This window comes from Microcaecilia unicolor, chromosome 11, assembly GCF_901765095.1.
Source record: "Microcaecilia unicolor chromosome 11, aMicUni1.1, whole genome shotgun sequence".
NCBI lineage: Eukaryota > Metazoa > Chordata > Amphibia > Gymnophiona > Siphonopidae > Microcaecilia > Microcaecilia unicolor.
The window spans coordinates 111,531,554-111,552,121 of NC_044041.1; the positions used below are offsets into that span (position 1 = coordinate 111,531,554).

Sequence of the window (20,568 nt, forward strand, 5' to 3'; positions counted from 1 at the left end):
ATGTTACCAGACCTAACTGTGGTATTCAACCTTATAGTAAATGCTCTCTTGCTGATCCATTTAAAAGACACTGGTATCTCCGGTACAGTGTTTCAATGATTTTCTTTTTTTTTTTTTTTTTTTACAGGGCAGAACTTTCTCAAGCAAAACCGAAACCTCTCCATTTTTCATAACAACATTCCACTGTAGCGAACTGTAAGGTTCAATATTGGCTCCATTACTTTTCAACATTTTCGAGTCCATTTACCTTCTTTGTAAAACAGTCATGTTATCAGCATCATTTATTGTGCCAATGATGTCCTCCTCATATCTTACAATGATTTTCTCTCTCCTGATATCTTGCCATTCCAATTTTGTTAATTCTATAGTCTCATCGCTTACTGACAATTGCCGTGTTCTCAATTTTTTCCGAAATCATAACCTTATGGCTTACTGGTTGGTTACTGTGCCCTTCTCATCTAGCCGGATTAATGGCAACCCAACTCTCCTTATAAATCTCTTTTAAGTACCTTGACATCTATTTGGATTATTAACTATCTTTCTAGCTTCAGATTTCAGCAGTAGTTAAAAAAATGTATTGTTTCATACTCTTATCAGTTCATGGTGGTTCACCACTATTTAGATCATGCAATAGATGGCATTGCAATAATCTAAACTTGATGTTACCAGGAAGTTTAGATTATTGCAATGCCATCTATTGCAGTCCTCCCATTCAGTCAAGCGAATACAGATTGTTCAAAACACTGAAGTGAGGATCTAGTGTTATACTAATAAATATGAATATACTAGTAAAAAAGCCCCGTTTCTGATGCAAATGAAACGGGGGCTAGCAATGTTTTCTTCTGTGTGCATGTGGGAGTGTGTGTGTCCGTGCCCTCTGGCCTCTCTCCCCTCCCCTCTCTGAGTCCTTCACTGTTACAGAGCCAGCGATTTGATTTCGTGCTCTGCTGTTTTCCTTCACTGACTGTGTTACAGAGAGGGCGGGGCAGACACTCATAGGGAAACCGGATATCTCGCCCCCTTCACACTTCCGGCTGGAGGCTTCATAGAACGTTGGTTTTGCCTTTTATATAGAGAGATTACCACTTTATTAATTCACCATCACCAGCTTCCAATACATTATAGAATTCAGTTTAAAATTGGAGTGGAGAAGCCTACTACTTAGTGCAGAAGACTTTGATCCTGATGAACTGGGTTCACTTTGCACTGCAGCTCCTTGTGACTCTGAGCAAGTCACTTAACTCTTCAATGCCCAGGTACAAAATAAATGCCTATATACAATATGTAAACCGCTGTGAATGTAACCACAGAAAGGTGGTATATCAAGTCTCATTCCCTTTCCCTTATTATTATTTATCTTATAAAATTCTCCTACTGACTCACAAAGTACTATGTAATGGCATCCCATAGTTTTCCATATCCCTGCTAGGGCCTTGATTTCCCTGCAAGATGGTCGTTTATTTATCCATCCCATTTCTTGTGCCTGACAGGACTCAGCAATCTGCTTTTTACTTTATTGCATCTTCCTTATGGAATGTGCTTCTTCAGGACCTTTGCCTGGGGCTCTCTCTTCCCAAATGTAAAGCAGCACTCAAACTCACCTTTCTATCAGGCCTAGCCTAGCCTACTTAGAAGTAGGTGGCCGAGTCTCTGTCCTTGTCTTTGTCCATCTAGCTTTTGAACTCTATCTGTAACCCTCGATTTTTAATGCTTTACTTTTTTTCTTGCCTATCACTTAAAGGTGCTCCTTTCCTTCTCTCAATATTTTTCTATGTAAACTGCTTTGCTATATGCATCAAAAAAGTGCAAACTATAAACCATGCACCTTCCAACCACCATTCAAATCAATCAATGACTCGCTCATCAGCCAACATATCAACTCATACACCTATCCCAGATACCCATAAGCCACACCAGGCTACTCATCCCTTCTATTCATCAGCCATCTTCTAGCTGCTTAACTGTCCACTCACTCATAATCCATCATCCATTAATTTATTCCTTAACCCACTCATGTAGTTAACATATCCATTTACCCACTCAACATCTAGCACACCCATCTATGCATGCATCAATAACTCATACATCATGCCAATCAGTTATCAATATGCACTCACCCACCATCCATCACAACAAAGAATCACACATTGATGATCAAACTCACCACATCCACCATATTCAACTAAACCATACATCTACCATCTTTCTAACATCAACATACCATCCACATACCTATCTATTAAACCTGTATCCATCAATCCACTTAGCTACTTCATGAAAAGACCAAATATTTAACAGCAGGTACCCTGACAAAAATGGCCCACAACAAAAGAGTCCCCAACAAAACAGCCCAATAATCATTTACCTGCACTGGTGTTTAGCGCTCTACCTCTGCACCAGGACCCCAGGTTATATCAGAGTAAAACGTAGCTATATGCAAAAAGGCACCCCATTGAGTAGCAGTGATATGGATTATCACCAAACGGCTGGGCACCAGGTTCCAGCAACAGAAAGGTTCAGGGAACAGCTCAAAGAGAGAAGTGGAGCCACAAATAGGGCTGACTCAGTGTGTGTGTGTGTGTGTGTGTGTGTGTGTGTGGGGGGGGGGGGTCCACTGAAGGAAGCTTATGCAGAGCAGCATCCTAAGTAGAGCCAAAGTGGCCATACGGAGCAGGTGGTGCTATTGCTTCTCAACTAGTATGCATCAGATCTCAGCACCACAGCCCTCGTCAGTACCATGGTTCTAAGACACCTCTGCTGCTCCTTGGGTGTTGACAAGTTGGGTGGTGCCAGAAGTAACTGAGGCAAGGTAGTGTGCACTGAAGCAGAAGCAATTTAATTGGTCTGGGCGGGACCCTCCTTGGTTACATGCTGTAAAGTGGTGTCAAGTGAGGGAAAATGCTTGTGCTATGCTGGCTGGCATCAGAGCCAAGGGTAGTATGGAAGATGGAGCAGTTCTCTGCACTAGAAGAGTTGGGTGCTGGAGGCTGTGCTAAACGTTGGCACTGGCACAATCAGGTGCTGGAGGCTGTTGTCAGTGCCAGAGCAGAGAGTGCAGCATCACAGCTTCTGATGCAGTGCCCCCAAGGCATCTTCCATAGAAGCAAGGACCAAACTGAGCAATCTCCTTCTGTTGCCATTACGGAGGCTATGCGGCTTGGTCTGGGACATGGGCACTAAGGTAGGTGCTACTGCAAGGATCCCAGGGGTCTGTGGCAGTGTGCCAGCACAATGGGCACTGAGGTGCGTAAGTCAAGTTGGAGATGTCCAGTTGTGTGAAAATGCTCCAAATTAAAACAGGTGGACCCTGATCCCAGCGTGTTGCACAGAGTGAATAACATTTCCCTCCCTGAAGGTTCCTCTTTGGCTCTTATGCTCCATCACCTGCAAGTTGAAATTCAGGTGGGATTCGGAGAGTCAGGGATCCCTAGGAAAGTCAAGAAACAAAAATTTAGAAAATAAAATAAAATAATAAATGAACTTGATGCGGAAAAAGCATTCGATAAAGTGGACTGGGAATTCATGTTTGATATGATGCGCTATATATATGGGCTTTCATGGCTGGTTTTATGAGGCTATCATTGCATTATACACAGAGCCCTCAGCCGCGATCCTCCTTAATGGAGTGAAAAGTGAGAATTTTCAGATATACAGGGGGACACGTCAGGGGTGCCCATTATCGCCCTTATTATTTATCATAGCGCTGGAACCCCTGCTCAGAGCAATAAAATTGGAAAGGGCAATACAGGGGGCTAAGATAGGAGCCAATGAGATTAAGGTGTTGGCATTTGCTGATGACCTGCTAATTTTGACTACTAACTCTAATGAAGCACTCCCGATATTATTAAATATAATTGAGAGGTATAGCCAACTCTCGGGGTTCATTCTTAACCTTGCAAAGTCAACAGCCATGATGGTGCATGGGGAAGGGACTCCCAGCTCTAAACAACTTAAGGTGAACTGGGTGGATAGCGAAATTCGGTATCTGGGGGTCCATATACCAAAAGATTTAACGCAACTGTACCACCTAAATGTTTCCAAATTGATGAGGGACACGTGTACAAGATTGCAATTGTGGCATGACTACCCACTTTCTCTGTTGGGTCGTATTGCTATAATTAATATGATGATAGTGCCTAGGTGGCTATATGTTTTTCAGGTACTTCCGCTATTCTTAACAACTACAGTGGAAAAGAAATGGACTAGAGTCATCCAACGTTTCCTCTGGCGGTGGAAACGGGCACGAATACCGTTGTGGATACTCCACACCCCAGTGGAATATGGGGGTCTGGGGCTTTTGAACATTAGACATTTAACAATAGCTAGCGGCATGCGCCACATAAATGACTGGCTCAGAGGAACGAGCTACTTTTCGGCCACAGCAATAGAGACTGCAGCGCTACAACAAGTACATCCTGGATACATGCTGCATGCTTCAAAAGCGATAATAAGTAAGGAGTTTGTGGACACAGGAATCTTCACATCAGCACGAGCGGTCTGGAGATGGGTTTGCAGATTACACCGCTTTTCAGCAAAAACGACACCGTACATGCCCATATGTGGGAATTTGGACTTTCCACCAGGGCAGCTACATAGCGCTTACCGGAGGTGGAAACAACAGGGTCTGATTTTTCTAGCACAGGTATTGACAGCGGAAGGAAAGATTCAACCCTTTGGGGAGTTACAAAAAAGTTATCAGTTACCACCACTGGACATTTTTTACTATTATCAATTGAAACACTACATCACCGGATTACCCTGGGACGATCTGACTGAGGATGTCCGGGAGGAGTTGGCGGAGGCATACACCATCAGATCCCAGCAGAAGGTACCATTGAAGTTCCATCATAGACACCTTAAAGATGCAAATACAGAACTTGACACCGGAAAGCTGGCAGAGGCATGGAGTGCGGAGCTGGGTGTAACTATAAAAGCTGCAACATTAAAGGAACACATTTTGGGATTGAGGCAAATAACCCAATCCTCAAAACATTGGGAGATGCAGTACAAGGTAGCGCTCAGAGCACATATACCGCCAAGGCGGGCCTTTCATATGGGCTTATCCCCAGATGGGGCATGCCCAAAATGCGGGGCTGCAGGAGCCACTCTTGGATACATGTTTTGGGTCTGCCCGCAAATACGTACCTTCTGGGACAGACTTTTGAAATGGATCTCACATACTTGGCATGCTGGCTGGCAACCCAATCCGGAGATGCTGTTTGGAAAACTGCAAATACTTGAACCAATCCCACAGGGCATGCGAGAATTCTCGCTTCGAGCCATAATTGTGGCCAAGTTAAACATTTTAAAATCATGGTTGTCCATAAGAGCTCCCTTGCTTCAGTCTTGGAGAGGGGAGATGATACAGCTTATGAGATTTGAAAGGCTGGAAGCAAAACAACAACCCCCCGCCAGAGAGAAACGATTCTATCGCAGATGGGGTCCCTTTTTGGACACATTGACTCCTAGAGCACGAGGCCATTTATTGAATATGTGAAAAGTAAAGCACGGACTTGATTAACAGGTTAAGAGACTGAGTTACCTCCAAAGGGGGGGGGGGGGGGGGAAAGGGAGAGGGTGGGTAGTAGATTAACCAGGGAAGGGGGAGGGGGGAAGGGGATGGGAGGTAAGGAAGGTTAAAGGGTTGGAAGATTAGTTGTTAGTTGCAGAGACTTACAATGCTGTGAGTATGTTGCACAACGTTGAATGTATATGTTTTCTGAAAAACTCAATAAAAATCATTTAAACATAAAATAATAAATGGAAAACAGGGAGACCTGTTGTATTGGGCTTTTTTTCCCATGGCCATTCTGTCAGCGCTCTTTTGTTGTGAGCCATTCTGCAGGGGGCTGGTTTGTCTTTCAGCTATTTTGTCAGGGCTCTTTTGCTGTGATTTTGACGGGTCACCTTATTAGTAGATCCACTATCTTACCCATCCGTCCGTCCGTCCACTAACCACTCATCATCCAGCCAATCACGACCGAGCATTCACCCTATGAAACTAGTCACAAGGAAAAGGACCCTACCTGGATCATTGCGAATATTCTTCAGATCTATTGCCTGCTGTGCACCGTCATAACGCTTACTCATGCAAATCTAAAACATGAGAAAACAGAATTACATAGACTGCAAGCGTTTCTTTGAACATAGAGCCCTGTGGAATCCATTCCAAAGAGATAGCCCAGAATTCAGTGGCAATGTTATGCACTTCCAAATGGAAGGAACCAGATTTAATTCCCGAGTTGTGTCTTCTGTTCACTGGGTTAGCCAGGACTGAGGGTAGAAGAGATGAAGAGGAGAGAGAGCTGTGCTTATTACAGAGTCTCATCACTTCTGAACAAGCTAAGGAAGCGGGAAGGTTTTGGGAGAGTTGTGGGAAGGGAACTCGGGGAGTTAGGTTTAGAAAGATGCTTTTCATATGTGTGTTCAATAATTGTTTGTACTGCGGTTTTCTTACAGGATGTCATAAGATAAACCTTTAATAAAAAAATGTTTTCAAATTATATAGTGTCATCACTTAGTGATCAGATTCAGGGTCTACAATTGCAGAATTCTGAAAGCAGCCCTGGTGCAATTGTCCCTGGCTCAGGACCATCACTGCAATGACCAAACTAATTATGGCAGGGAAGGGGTGGGGGAGTGGATTATAAGACAGAGGAAAATTATCCTCAAATAGTTAACTTACATAGTGTGTATTTCCAGGAGGGGAGGGGGTTACACAGATGAAGCACGCGTGGGTCTCAAATTTATGTGCTTGTGCCTAAGCACCTATGCACATGCATACTCCACTACTCTAGGATTATATAAAGGAAAGCAAGTGCCTACTTTCCTGTACAGAACAGGCTCCTACCGCCTGCCCTCCAGGCACTTAACTGTAGCGTGCTGTTATAGGATTGACTTTTATGAGCCTCCCATGTTTTTGTCCCGACAATGAGAGAACCCCTTCTCAAAACCCCCTTACCTTCAGAATCACAGTCTCCTCTGGTTTCAGTTCTTTTTGAATACTCTTGGGAAGGTCTGAAGGGACTGATATTACGTTCAACTTGAAGGCAAAGAAAAGAATGGCCATGTTAGAGACCTAGAATGGGAGCCTAGCTTACAGAGAAAGTGCAGTTTTTCACTGAAATTCCAAGGAACATGGGCTGATTGTGAAAAGATGCCCACTCAGATGCAAAGCCCACATCAATGTTTAACGGGACAGCAGATTTCAAAATGTGTTATTTTCTTCCCCTAATCAAAGCAAGACCCTGGTTCTGCTTACCTTTTACCTAGCCAAGGTACACTTGTTGACAATCCGTCTGTGTACATTTTGTCAGATAAGGGCATCGCAGTTTTCAATGGGCCAATTTACCCTGGTAAATTGATACTTAGCCAGAAAATTACTTCTGATAATTGTCCTTGAGAGAAGAAGATGCCAACCACAAAGCCTCTCGGGATAGAGACCCAGGCCATGCAGAGGGACAGAAGTCATAAGAATGTACACAGCCAATGCACACCTAGGAAAATGTCAGGAGCATACTGGCTAGGGCTGGACTCTAAGAGCTCCTGTACCTTGTAGCCGTCTTTGTCTGTGATCTTGCGTGACACTTGTTGCAGGGCTGCAGCTACGCTGGCCTCCTTCACGTAGAACATTGCTCGGTTCTGCTCATGGTGAAACTGAGGGAGAGAAGCATGAGGAATTAACAGGTCAATCACATTAGCCATCCAACACTTACTGAAACAAAGACCTAAAAAGTGTGATGCTGCTGAAGCATCAGTGATGTTCAACAGGGCTGCAATTAGAGTAGGGCAACTGGAACACTGTCCAAGGTGCTATATTTTAAGGGCAGTATGGAGAGTGGAGTAGAATGGAGCCATCACATTTTGTGCAGTTTGTTTTGGGCTCATAATACCTTATTCTGGTCCAGTACACTGAACACTTATGTCCTTGAAGTGCTTCATGTCCCACCTATTCCTAACAATTTCAAAAGAAGTATCTTCAGTCCTTCATCTTCTCAGCAAACACACATACAAAGTAAGAAAAGCCAGTCCCAATATGGCAGAAATGCGTACACATGTGTCTTGTCTATCTATATCCATGCTCAGAATTTGTATATATGCAAGTCAGCTGTTGGCTTTTCAGACTGCAGCCTGGCTCACCTCTACAGGTGTGAAGGGGACAGTGCATACGCTCTGTATGGAATCCAGTAACCAAGTCTTGTCATATTTTTTTCCATGGGGAATCTAAGAGACAAATGAAATAAACATGGTAACTACAACAAGAACTGAAAACAAAGCATCATTTTTATATAAAGATGATGAAACTGTCTTCCTCTTCACATGCCTCCAACACATCTCTCAAATCAGTCTTAACCTAAGTCAGTCAAATGGAGAAATTAGGTCTTACATTCTAATTTTATTTCCTTTAATTCAAATCAGACCAGTCCAGAACCTGTACATTATATCCATGGAGCAGCAGATGGAGACAGAAAACAAAAGCTATATAAGGGCACCAAGCAGCTGTAGCTCTTCAGTATTTCAAATGACAAAGCAGCAGAATCTATGTTTTTCCTTTTGCTTGAGTTGAAATAATTTATTTTATTTCAACAATTTGAAAAATTAAAACTGCTAAAAATACAGAGATATCAATCACTAAAACTGAGAATAAATGTGTACCTTAGAAACAGCAAAAAAAAAAAAAAAAAAACAATAACAACAAACAAACTAATAGAACAACCATGATATATCAATATATCTTAGGGAAGGTCTCTGAACTGGTCTGGTTGGATTAAAGGAAACAAAAATTAGCAGGTAAGACCTAATTTCTTCTTCTTTAGCATCCAGAGCAAACCAATCCTGAACCTGTGGGATGTAGCAAAGCTGCCTCAGGATGGGTTGGGACTTGAAATCTCTATCCAAATCACTTCAGCTCCAAAAACCATTTTTGCTTTAGCTCCTACAACAAAATTGATAATGCATTGCAAAAAGTATGAAAGGACCATGTCACCGCCTTGCAGATGTCTACTGGAGATACCACTCAATTCCACCCATAAGGTCACTACACCGTTGGTAGAGTGCACTCTCAAAGCTATAGGGGTCTGTTTCCCCACTAAGATATAGGTAGATGAAATTGCTTCTTTTACCCAATGTGCAATAGTAGCTTTAGAAGCCGCTTCATCCCTCCTTGATCCTCCAAAAAAAAAAAAAAAGGAACAGCGTATCCGACTTTCAAAATTCATTCGTCACTTCTAAGTATCTTAAAAGCACTCTTCCAACAGCTAGTAAATGTAAAGATTTGAATTCTCCAAATTCTTCTCTGCAGACGGAGGGAAGAATGAGTGTCTAATTTAAATAAAATGAAGAAACCACTTTCAAAGTGGAGGAAAGGATTCCTACAAGGTAAAGGACCAACAATGACAAGGACCAACGTTTTGAGAGAAAGATCCTTTAAGGTTGCTCTCTTAAGAGGCTTGAAAGAGGGAGTCCCCAGCACCTTTAGTACTAAATTTAGACTCCATTCTGGAAAAGAGGCACAAATTGGAGAACAAACTCATAACTCCCCAGAGAAAATGAACTATTTCTGGATCAGCTGCTATAGAAGACCTCACCATATGACTTTGAAAGCAAGATAAAGCTGCCATCTGAACTTTTTTTTTTTTATATTTTATTGAAAATTTTTAAACCGCATCAATAAGCAAGAACAGCTAGCAATCAAAATGATACAAATTGCAATGATATTGGTAACATAATATCCCATCATCTCCCTCCTCCTCCCACATTCCCAAAACATTACTCCACTGAATGGTTAGTCCTCTGTAGTTAGAAAATCACCCAATGTCTTGTGAATATCAACTAGGTGGTATCATCAAACTTGGTGCATCAAGGTCTATCCCAGAGCGGGATCTCCAGGTGGCATATTTGTTCCATTGTTTATGGAACTGTACGATTTGCCCCATTCGGAGCGCTGCTGATGTAGATAATCCATTTTGTAAATTACTTTTAGCACTGGGGGCGGCAGTGGGTTTCTCCAAGCCGCTGCCAATACAATTTTTCCGCTACTAGCAGGGTTGATGAAAAACGATGTGTCTCCGGCTGCACCCCCAGTGGGCGAAAGTGCAGAAGACAAGATTCCACTGTCAACGGATACCGCACTCCTGTAATTTGAGCCAGCAAGAAGACCACATCGGACCAATAAGTCTTTATCTTTGAGCAAGTCCACCAAATGTGGAGCATGCCACCCTTCAGAACAGCCCCTCCAGCAATAACCCCTTCCTTGTTTACACATTTTTGCTATTCTGTACAGGGTGAAATACCAGCGATACAATATTTTGTATCCATTTTCTATCAATGAGCTAGAGACAGAAGCTTTCAGCATATAACCAAAGACCTTATCCCATTTTTGTAAATCATATTTATTTCCCATGTCCTGCTCCCATCTCTGTGTGTACCTCAATAAATGGGTATGTCGGGCCAGGAGCACTGCATATAACCATGATGTACAACCCTTGGCGTTCCCACCCTGGAGTGAAGTCTCCATCATCGTGTCATCTAAAGTCAGTTCATCTTTAGCTCTACGGAGTATATAGTTTCATATCTGCCTATAGTTAAATATATTTTATTTATTATTTATTTATTTATTTATATTTTACTCACACCTTTTTCAGTAGTAGCTCAAGGTGAGTTACATTCAGGTACTCTGGATATTTCTCTGTCCCAGGAGGGCTCACAATCTAAGTTTGTACCTGAGGCAATGGAGGGTTAAGTGACTTGCCCAACATCACAAGGAGCAGGATACTCTTCCTGGAGATCTAAAAATGGTATTATTTTCCCCTCCTCCCAAATCTGTCCCAATTGTGACAAGCTCCTTCGTTCCCAGCTTTTATAGACTGCCTCCTCTGTCCTGACGGGAAAACCTGGGGCGGCTCGTATGGCTGTCTGTCTAAAGTATGTTCTGTTGGGAAAGAGCCTTTGGCGTATATCATACCAGGTTTGTAGAGGAAACCGTATAGCAGGAGGGGCCGTCTTAATATGATGTAATAGCTGTTGATGGGGCAACCACAATAGGGATCCCAACTGATGTGTGCCTAGCCAGTGTCTCTCAATTTGGACCCAAGACTTGGTGGCTCCAGTGACTCACTCTGCCAATGAGTAGATGCGCCGCTTGGAAATACAACAGAAAATTAGGGACCCCCATACCTCCCCATTTCTTTGGCTGATATAAGATCTCCGCTCGAACCCGCGGCAGCTTATGCCTCCAAATGTATGCAAAAACTTTATGGTTGAGCTGGCGAAAAAAGTGTTTGGGCACTGGTAATGGCAATGCTAAGAATAAATATAGAGCTTTGGCAAGACCATCATTTTTACAGCTGACTAGTAAATCAGGCCTGTTTCTGACACAAATGAAACGGGCGCTAGCAAGGTTGTCCTCGGAGTGTGTATGTTTGAGACAGTGTGTGTGAGACTGACTGTGTGCGAGAGAGAGAGTGAATGCGTGAATGTGTGACAGAGAGAGTGAGACTGGGTGCGAGTGTATATGTGACAGAGAGAGTGTGTGTGTGAGAGTGAGAGTGTGCGCCATGGGCCCCCCTCCCTCCTGCCGAGTTTCAGGGTCGTCCCCCCCTTCCCTCCTTCCTAGTTCCAGGGACAACCTCCCCCCTCCCTCCCTCTGAGTATCAGGGTTGTCCCCTCTCCCTCCCTCGCTCCGAGTTCCAGGGTCCCCTCCCTCCCTCCGAGTTGCAAGGTCGTCCCCCTCCCTCCCTCTGAGTTCCATGGTCGTCTCCTCCCTCCCTCCCTCCGAGTGCCAGGGTCATCTCCTTCCCTCCGAGTGCCAGGGTCGCCTCCCCCTCCCTCCCTCCGAGTTGCTGGGATGCCCCTCCCTCCGAGTTCCAGGGTCACCCCCCACGCCCACAAGTTCCAGGGTCTCCCTCCCTCTCTCCAATTTCCAGGGTCTCCTTCCCTCTCTCCCTCCCCTCCGAGTTCCAGGGTTCCCCTCCCTCCGAGTTATAGGGTCGTAGTCCCTCCCTCCCAGTTCCAGGCGCACTTAAAAATCATCATCATGTCCTATCGAATAAAATGCACCTCCAACGTTTTGAAGCTGCCTCCCTGGTGGACCGTGTCTGAAGCTTTCAGCGCTGACACGTTACATACTTCCGGACCAACAACACCAGCATGAGGCCCCGCCCCTGCCACCCTCGCCGCAATGCCACACCCCCCCCTTCTCTGTTAGTTCTGGTTCCGCCCTCATTTCCTGTTTCTGCAATGAGGGCAGGACCAGAACTAACAAAGAGCAAAGAGCAATGCTGCTTTCGCTTTCCTGTGGGCAACCTGGGTGCGGCGACCTGGGGGGGGCGTGGTGTTGCGGCGAGGGCGGCAGGGGCGGGGCCTCATGCTGGTGTTGTTGGTCCAGAAGTACGTAACGTTTCAGCGCAGGAAGCTTCAGCCTCGGTCCACCAGCTTCAGAACGTTGGAGGTGGTTTTTATTATATAGGATATTCTACCCAACCATGAGAGTTCCAAGTCTTCCCATTTATCTAAATCCTGAAATATTTCCTTTGGAGGAAGATTAGTCTCATAGAGGGTATGGAGCGATGATGTAAGATTAATACTCAAATAGCGCAATGGCATTTCACCATCGAAAAGGGTAGAATTTATGGATGGAGTTTTGTACCGTTAGTGGCATAAGGCCCAAGGCCTCGGATTTGTTCATACTAATCTGGAAACCTGAAACTCTTCCGTAGCTCTGTATGGTCCGCATTGCCGCTTGCAATGATCGTACCGGCTCCGTCAGGGTCAATAAAATATCATCAGCAAATAACATAACTTTGTGTGTCTCTGTACCCACTGTCTGGCCCTGTATTTTTGGGTGTGCTCGAATAGCCTGAGCCAAAGGCTCAATAGTTAATGCAAATAACAGAGGGGAGAGCGCACAGCCCTGCCATTTTCCTCACCCCAAAAAGAATGGGGTAGAGTAGGAGCCATTAGTTTGCAAAGAGGTCATAGGTGAGGCATAGAGTAGACGGAGCCAGGAAACAAATCACCCTGTGAAGCCCATACGTTCCTGTACAGAGAACATGAAAGACCATTGCACCCTATCAAATGCTTTCTCGGCGTCTAGGGAATGAGCGTGGGCTGTTTCGCGACATTCGCCTCATGAATCAAATGGAGTGCCCTCCGAGTATTATCAAACACCTGGCGTCCCACAATGAAACCCGCCTGATCGGTATGAACTAAATGTGGCATCACTCTCTGAAACCTTTTAGCCAGGACTTTTGTAAACAATTTATAATCCGAACTCAACAATGAGATCAGGCGATATGAGCCACATTGCTGCGGATCTTTTCTCGGTTTCAGCAAGATGGTGATGTATGCCAGGCGCTAAAAATATGGCAGCTCTGGCAGGCACTCCAGCTCGCCGAAAGCACGAACCATCAGCGGGGGCAAGAAGTTTGCGGCAGGGGCATAGCTGCTATGGGGCCACGGGGGCCTGGGCCCCCGTAAATTTAGCCCTGGACCCCCCTGCTGATGCCCCTCTCAACCCCCCCCCCGCCAACCCGCTCAACCCCCCCCCCGCCAACCCGCGTGCAGGACGTCAGACTCACAGAAACAGAATGAAACCCGGCTTCGTTCTGTTTCTGTGAGTCTGACGTCCTGCACGTTGTACGTGCAGCAGGACGTCAGACTCAGAAGAAACCAAACGCAGGAAGAAGACTAAGGCTGGCGGGGGTTGGGGTCCCCCACCAGCAAAGGTACAGACGGTGACGGATGGCGGGCGGGTCGAGAGTGGGGGGGGGGGGGGTTAAACTTGTTGGAGGTGGTGCTGGCGGCAGGGGGGGTGTCGGCGATGGCAGGGGGGGTGTCGGCGATGACAGTGGGGGGGGGGTGTCAGCGGTGGAGGGGGTCCAAAATATGCCCCCTCACCTTGCTCTGGACCCCCCCCCCCCCCCCCACCGCTGAAGTCCAGATACGCCCCTGGTTTGCGGTAACATTTATAAAACTTATTGGTGAACCCACCTGGCCCCGGTGCTTTCCCAGTGGGCATATCCTGTAAGGCCTCCAAGACTTCATCTAGAGTTACTGGCACTGACAATGTCTCTCCCTGGGAGATCAATATTTTTGGGAGTTGTATCTCCTGTAGATATTCCTGAACCTCCAGTACTGTGGGTGAGATATCAGGGAGATAAAGCGTTTTATAAAAATTTAAGAAGGATAACTGAATGTCTTCTAATTGAGTGCATCTCTTCCCTGTATCATCTAGTATCGTATAAATAAATCTGCTGGTGAATTGTTTTTTTTAGTTTATGTGCCAAGAGTCGGGTTGGTTTATTCCCAAATTCATAATGTGTTTGCCTAACTCTCTGTAGGTGTTCTGCTATCTCTGCCAGCTGGAGCTCACGGAGCTCCAACTGGACAGTATGGATGCGCTCCTCGACCTGGGGGGCAGATGGGCCCCGTTGGCCTTGAGTGGTCAAAATGGACAGCTCTGTATGTAGTTCTTGGGAATCGGGACTTCGCCTGTTGCCTTATATGAGTCCGCAATGCTATAACCCTTCCACATATTACTGCTTTTAGGCCTTCCCATAGTATCACAGAATTAACCTCTCCATTATCATTGAGTTCCACATAATCTTTAAGCTCTTTCTCTAAGCATGAGATAACCAGGGGATCAGCCAGGAGACCATCATCAAACCGACACTGGTGTCGCGGGGGGATAACACATTGAGCTCCATCTCGCGTGGTCAAGGAGAAATTAGACCTTACCTGCTAATTTGCTTTCCTTTAGTCCCTCCGGACCGGACCAGGATTGGACTCTTGGGTTGTGCTCGCCTACCAGCAGGTGGAGACTGAGAAAAACTTGTGACTCTGGAGAGCCAATAAGAGCCCTGGTCATGTGACCCTAGCCTCAGTATTTGACTAACCAAGCAGAAAAAAAAAAAAGAGAGAAACCTTCTGTGCCGTATGGAATCCTAGCAGCCACAAATTCCTCGACAAAGCCGAGTACTAGAGCTCACCAGCAACTCTCACCAGAGAAGTGGTATGGCTCACTTGTATTATAGCTCACCAGCAACTCTCACCAGAGAAGTGGTATGGCTCACTTGTATTATAGCTCACCAGCAACTCTCACCAGAGAAGTGGTATGGCTCACTTGTATTATAGCTCACCAGCAACTCTCACCAGAGAAGTGGTATGGCTCACTCATATTCTAGCTCACCAGCACTAGAGAAGAGGTATAGCCCACTTGTAGTATAGGTCACCAGCAACTGTCCCCAGAGAAGTGGTATAGGCCACTTGTATCATACTTCACCCGCAGCTCCCACCAGAGAAGAGGTATGACTCACTTGGCTCACTTGAAGTATAGGTCACCAGCAACTCTCACCAGAGAAGTGGTATGGCTCACTTGTATAATAGCTCACCAGCAACTCTCACCAGAGAAGTGGTATGGCTCACTTGAAGTATAGGTCACCAGCAACTCCCACCAGAGAAGCGGTAAGGTCCCCTTAAAGTTGTATAGATACACACATACATACGTACACATATATAGCAGCAACGGACCCCACCCGCAACTCCAACTAGAGATGTGGCATGGGTCACTGAAAATGCTAAATATACAAGCTGGTTATTGTTTTTTTTTTTTTTAATTATCTATTTATTTATTTTACTATTCTGCTGAAAATATGACAAAACATGGGAGGGGCCTGGTCCGGTCCGGAGGGACTAAAGGAAAGCAAATTAGCAGGTAAGGTCTAATTTCTCCTTCCTTAGCGTCCCTCCGGACCGGACCAGGATTGGACTCTTGGGAAGTACCAAAGCAGTAATCTTACGGGAGGGACTGACATTGAGAACGCGGAAGAGTACCTGAAAACAGACTAGGATGAATACAAAGCCAAAAGCTTGAAGATCCAAGAGCCGCCAACAAACCAAATAGGATGACTACAAAACAAAAAAGCCTACAAGTCCAAGCGACGATGACTATTGTCCCCTACCTACCGCAGTAGCTGTGCTGCGCGAAGGACAGGGAGACTCTAGAAAGAGAAAAACTGCTGAAAGAAAGATTGCAAAGCTAAAGGCAGAGCCGCCTCGAAACAAAAAAATCTGCTAAGAATCCACCTCAGCTGAGAAAAATGGCAACAGGAATACTGAACTACCACTCCTACAGATATCCTGGCCGATCTAACAGCAGATTGGAAGAAAGAAAAAACTGACAGAGAGAAAGTACCTGATCACCTGAAACTAAAAAGGTGAAAACAAGAGTACAATTAAATACATTATCATAGCCGAAAATGCTATGCAGGAGAAGAAAGCATCTAAATCCCTGCCGCCAAGCTGACTAAAGGTGCAAGTGCCAGCCGCTGCAGTTACAGAATATGGAGAAAACATCTCAGAGCGCAATTGAAATGAGATAAAACAATCTTCTGTAGCTGATGCCTCTGCAAGCAGATCACCTGAAATTCTTGCCGCAAACACCAATTAGAGGAAACGTGAATAAATGAAATGAAATGTAGACACTTGTTAATACCCTCATTAATACCTCTTATCATATTGAATTCCATAAACCACTACACAGTTCTAGGAATAACATGTATAGAAAGATTGTCCATTTAGGAATCTAGGCAGGTGCCCTTTGGGCTCGATGGGACATTTGACCTTTTCAGAGTGTGGTAATACACATGTACCTATGTAGAAAAATTGTCCACTGTCTATATTCTCGAGACATACCTACAGAGAGGATGCTCAATCTCAACCAGCAGACCAGAGTGCTGCACTCTAAAGACTACATAGGCAACTGAGGGATTCCATCCGAGAAAAATAACCAGATAGGAGAGAATATATGAGAGGTGTGAGAATATCAGAGAGATGTAAAGAAAGTCATAACCCAAGAGAAAATATGTACTCCTGCCGTTGTCTTTGCAGCAAGAGATTAAGCGAAGCATAAGTGAGGTCAAAGCGACAACAAAAAATTGTAGAAGAGGGACATCCCATTAAGGTACTATCCCCGCTGACAAAGCCCAGAAGATGCGAGTCTCTTCCCCTGAAAGTAGAGTGAAATCCAAGAGAAAAAATACACACAATGCGTTGTTTTTTTTAAATCCAACCACATGCCATATGAAGAGTAGATTCTTCATTGTACTTTGACAAATGACCTAAGCTACTGTTAAGGCATTGTCTGTCAGACTCTCACCACCTCGCTATCCAGTAGGGAAAGAAAAAACACTCTCCCAGAGTTAGACAAATAGAAAAACACTCTCCCAGAGTTAGACAAATATTCCCATGTCCATGACATTGAAGAAGTGAAAAGTTGCCAAAGGAGACTACTGAGACTCGAAATATAATGAAGAAAAATTCCTTCTTGGGCGCTAGAAACAGAAAGCGGGATGCATGTAGAGAAGACAGAATACTCTGCTCCAGCTTAACTAAACAAAGAGAGAAAAGTAGAGATATGTAATGAAATCTAATGAGATCACATGAGAAATCAAAGGCGAGAAGAAATGATAAACCTGGCAACATTCACCACCCAACCTAGAGTCAGCAGAAAAATGCTCCCCCCTGTGCGTGACATGACAACTCTGCCAATAAGACGTTCTGTCATGAACCGGTCGTCCAAGAAAGGATGAAACGAGGAGCCCTTGTTTCATGAGCACTGCTGCGAAAGAGCAGGGCAATAAAACTGGTAATGTGGACCTTGTCATCATCCTCGCATCATGGTCTTTTCTCCTGCCATAGTGAGATATACGGACCCACACCTAATAGAGATGAATGTGGTAATTACAACCTGTATTGGGCCAACGTAGTGATGGCAAAATGCCCAGGAAGTGAAAACAAAATCCCCTTCCAAATGAAAAGAAGCTCTGGAGTGAGAGAGCAGAGCACGAAAAGAAAAAAAGAAAGGAAAAATATTATAAACGGAATAAAGGTGGTGAATTTGTGCCATAGCCTTTCTGGTGAAGGCGGAGAATACAAGACTATATCTGACTGTAAGAAAGTATGAGACTGTATCTGACTCCAAGAAAGCTTGAGACAAGAACATAAGGTCTGTAAGCAAGAGAAAAAGATAGTAGATGCTATGAAAGGGCATACTGGACAAAAAACCAGAATGTGTACAATCTGTCAATGCTATATTTATTGCAGACTTGACTGAAGGTCCAGATAAACTGCCAGCCGCTGCAGTTACACAATATACCCTTGAAACTCATATGATATCAGAAGAAACATCCAAGATCCTATGCCACACTAAAAGTATATTTTCTTTGCCACTTAATGACTCCCAAGGTCCTTATGCAATACTAAATGTATAATCTCCTATATATTTTCATCATGCATGATGTAATGGAACATGGGATACAACTGCAACAAATAAATAAATATCCCAGAGCGCTTGACGCCAATTCGCGGGAAACTGAATTGAACAAAATGTATAAATGATTTGTTTTCTTTTTTTTATTATTTATTTATTTATTTATTCATTTTACTAAATATATCAAGATATATAACCTTGAACAGGAAAGTAAATATTTCAGGATATCTATACATACAAGAACATAAAAAAAATAATAATAATATGAAATATATTACTCAAGTCCACCAAAAAGAGAATCCAAGATACAATACATGGAGGTAACTAGAAGAAAATAGTTTAACAACATCAAATAATACCTAGAACTAACAGAAAAAAAACCAAAAACTTCTTATTTCACTCCTATTGTATTCTTAGAGGCTAAGAAAGATGTTAATTGTAAGGGTTCTGTGAATACATACTTCATCAAATTATATCGAATCACACATTTACATGGGAACAGCAAATAAAATACGGCTCCCAATTGAAGAACTGCTGATTTTAACAAAAGAAATTGTTTTCTTCTCTTTTGAGTTTCCTTTGAAACATCTGGGAACAAATTAACTTTAAGTCCAAGAAATAATTTGTCTTTATTTCTAAAGAACATTCTAAATAGCCAAGCTTTATCTGATGATAGTGCTAAGGTAGCAATCAAGGTCGCTGGCCTGGCTTGGTCAGTTTCAGAAGTCTCTAATAATGTAGAAACATCCAATGGGGCATTTTGTTCTTGCTGAAGATCTTTTTGTGGCACATAATATGCTTGATTGAAAGGTGGTAAAGTTTCTTGAGGAATTTGTAACACTTCCAATAGGTATCTTTTAAGCATATCTACAGGTTTCACCATTTTAACCATGGGGAAATGTATAAATCTGATATTATTATACCTCATAAAATTGTCATACAGTTCCATCTTCCTTCTCAGATTTACAACATCTTTCACCATAGTTTGTTGTACTTTCTCAACCTCTAGAAACTTTTTATTCATCTTTTCTTCATTATCTTTTAAACCTTTAATATCAGATTCATTTTTGACTATCTTCTGTTCTAATAAAACCACTTTCTCAGATAAAACTTTAGATTGACCAGCAAAGGTCATAACGGCCTGTGCCATCAAATCCCATAAGGCATCCAACGTTACCTCAGAAGGTTTCTCCGGAATTTTAAGGGAAAATAGCAGAAGTAGATCCTGAGAATCCATTAGTTCTTCTCCTCCTCGTCCCACAGCCTGGGTCCCTGCAATGGTCATCTCGGGAGTTGTAAACTGACCCTCTGGCTCTTCCTCGCGCTGTTCAAGAGCTTCCTTCATTGGGGTTACCCTTCCGCTCAAAGGCGGAGGCCCCGTTGATCCTCCTGAGGGAGAGCTGGTAAACCGCGGTTGTGGGGGCGGAGTCCTCTGGTCGGGGCTCAGCGAGACATTTGGCCCGGAGTTCGCCGATTCCTCCAAAACGCCGGCGATACTCTCGGGACCGCTCCTGATCCGGATATTCTGTCCCGAGGGTCTGAGATATTGGTCCATCGGGCCAAGAGGTAAGGGGGGAAGCGGCAGCGAAGCTCGAGCTGCTGTTTTCCCCCGTCTTTTCGGCATTATTTTCTTTACTAAGAAAGCAGCTCCTCGATGTTCATAGGTACGGCAGCCATCTTGGATTCTTAAAATGATTTGTTTTCTATAGAATGTTTGAACGTTTAGGAAGCTTACCAGACACCCTTGGGCTGGATTGACCGCTTTCGTAGCTAGGAGGCTGGACTCGATGGACTCTAGGCCCTTTTCCAGTGTGGCAGTACTACTATACATTATATATATATATATATATATATATATATATATATATATATATATATATATATATATATATATATATATATATATATATATATATACACACACACACACACACACAGACACATCTTACAGAAATAGCTCTGAAAAAACAATTGCACCACACTGCAGCTGTTTTTTTTTTTTTATAGAAAGTGCAGCTAAATGAATGCCTGACTGCCACCATGCCTAAGGAAAAATTTAGGATACCTGAGATGAGAAAAAGCAAACATACTAAGAGGGAAATCCTCCCCGTGCACTAGCTACGCACCGCCAAAAAGCAAACAGACTGTCCAAATGCAGTCTGTTTCGTCTGTCCAATTTAGATTGCAAGCTCTGTCGAGCAGGGACTGTCTCTCATGTTCATTTGTACAGCGCTGCGTAAATAGTAGTAAACCAAAACATACAGTCATCCCCTATAGGGGCCACCTAAGAATAAAAGCAT

The 20,568-nt window shown here is 43.9% G+C and overlaps 1 protein-coding gene across 1 annotated transcript in view; it reads right to left on the bottom strand.

Annotated features, from left to right (window-relative positions):
• The window catches only part of NXF1 (nuclear RNA export factor 1), a 220,298-nt gene that overhangs the window by 105,195 nt on the left and 94,535 nt on the right, over positions 1–20,568 (bottom strand). Inside the window, exons 4-7 of the mRNA XM_030217477.1 lie at positions 8,140–8,223; positions 7,552–7,656; positions 6,962–7,042; positions 6,027–6,096 (exon numbers count right to left, since the gene is read on the bottom strand). Coding sequence (XP_030073337.1) covers positions 6,027–6,096; positions 6,962–7,042; positions 7,552–7,656; positions 8,140–8,223 — 340 coding nt within the window. The remainder of the gene's footprint in view (positions 1–6,026; positions 6,097–6,961; positions 7,043–7,551; positions 7,657–8,139; positions 8,224–20,568) is intronic.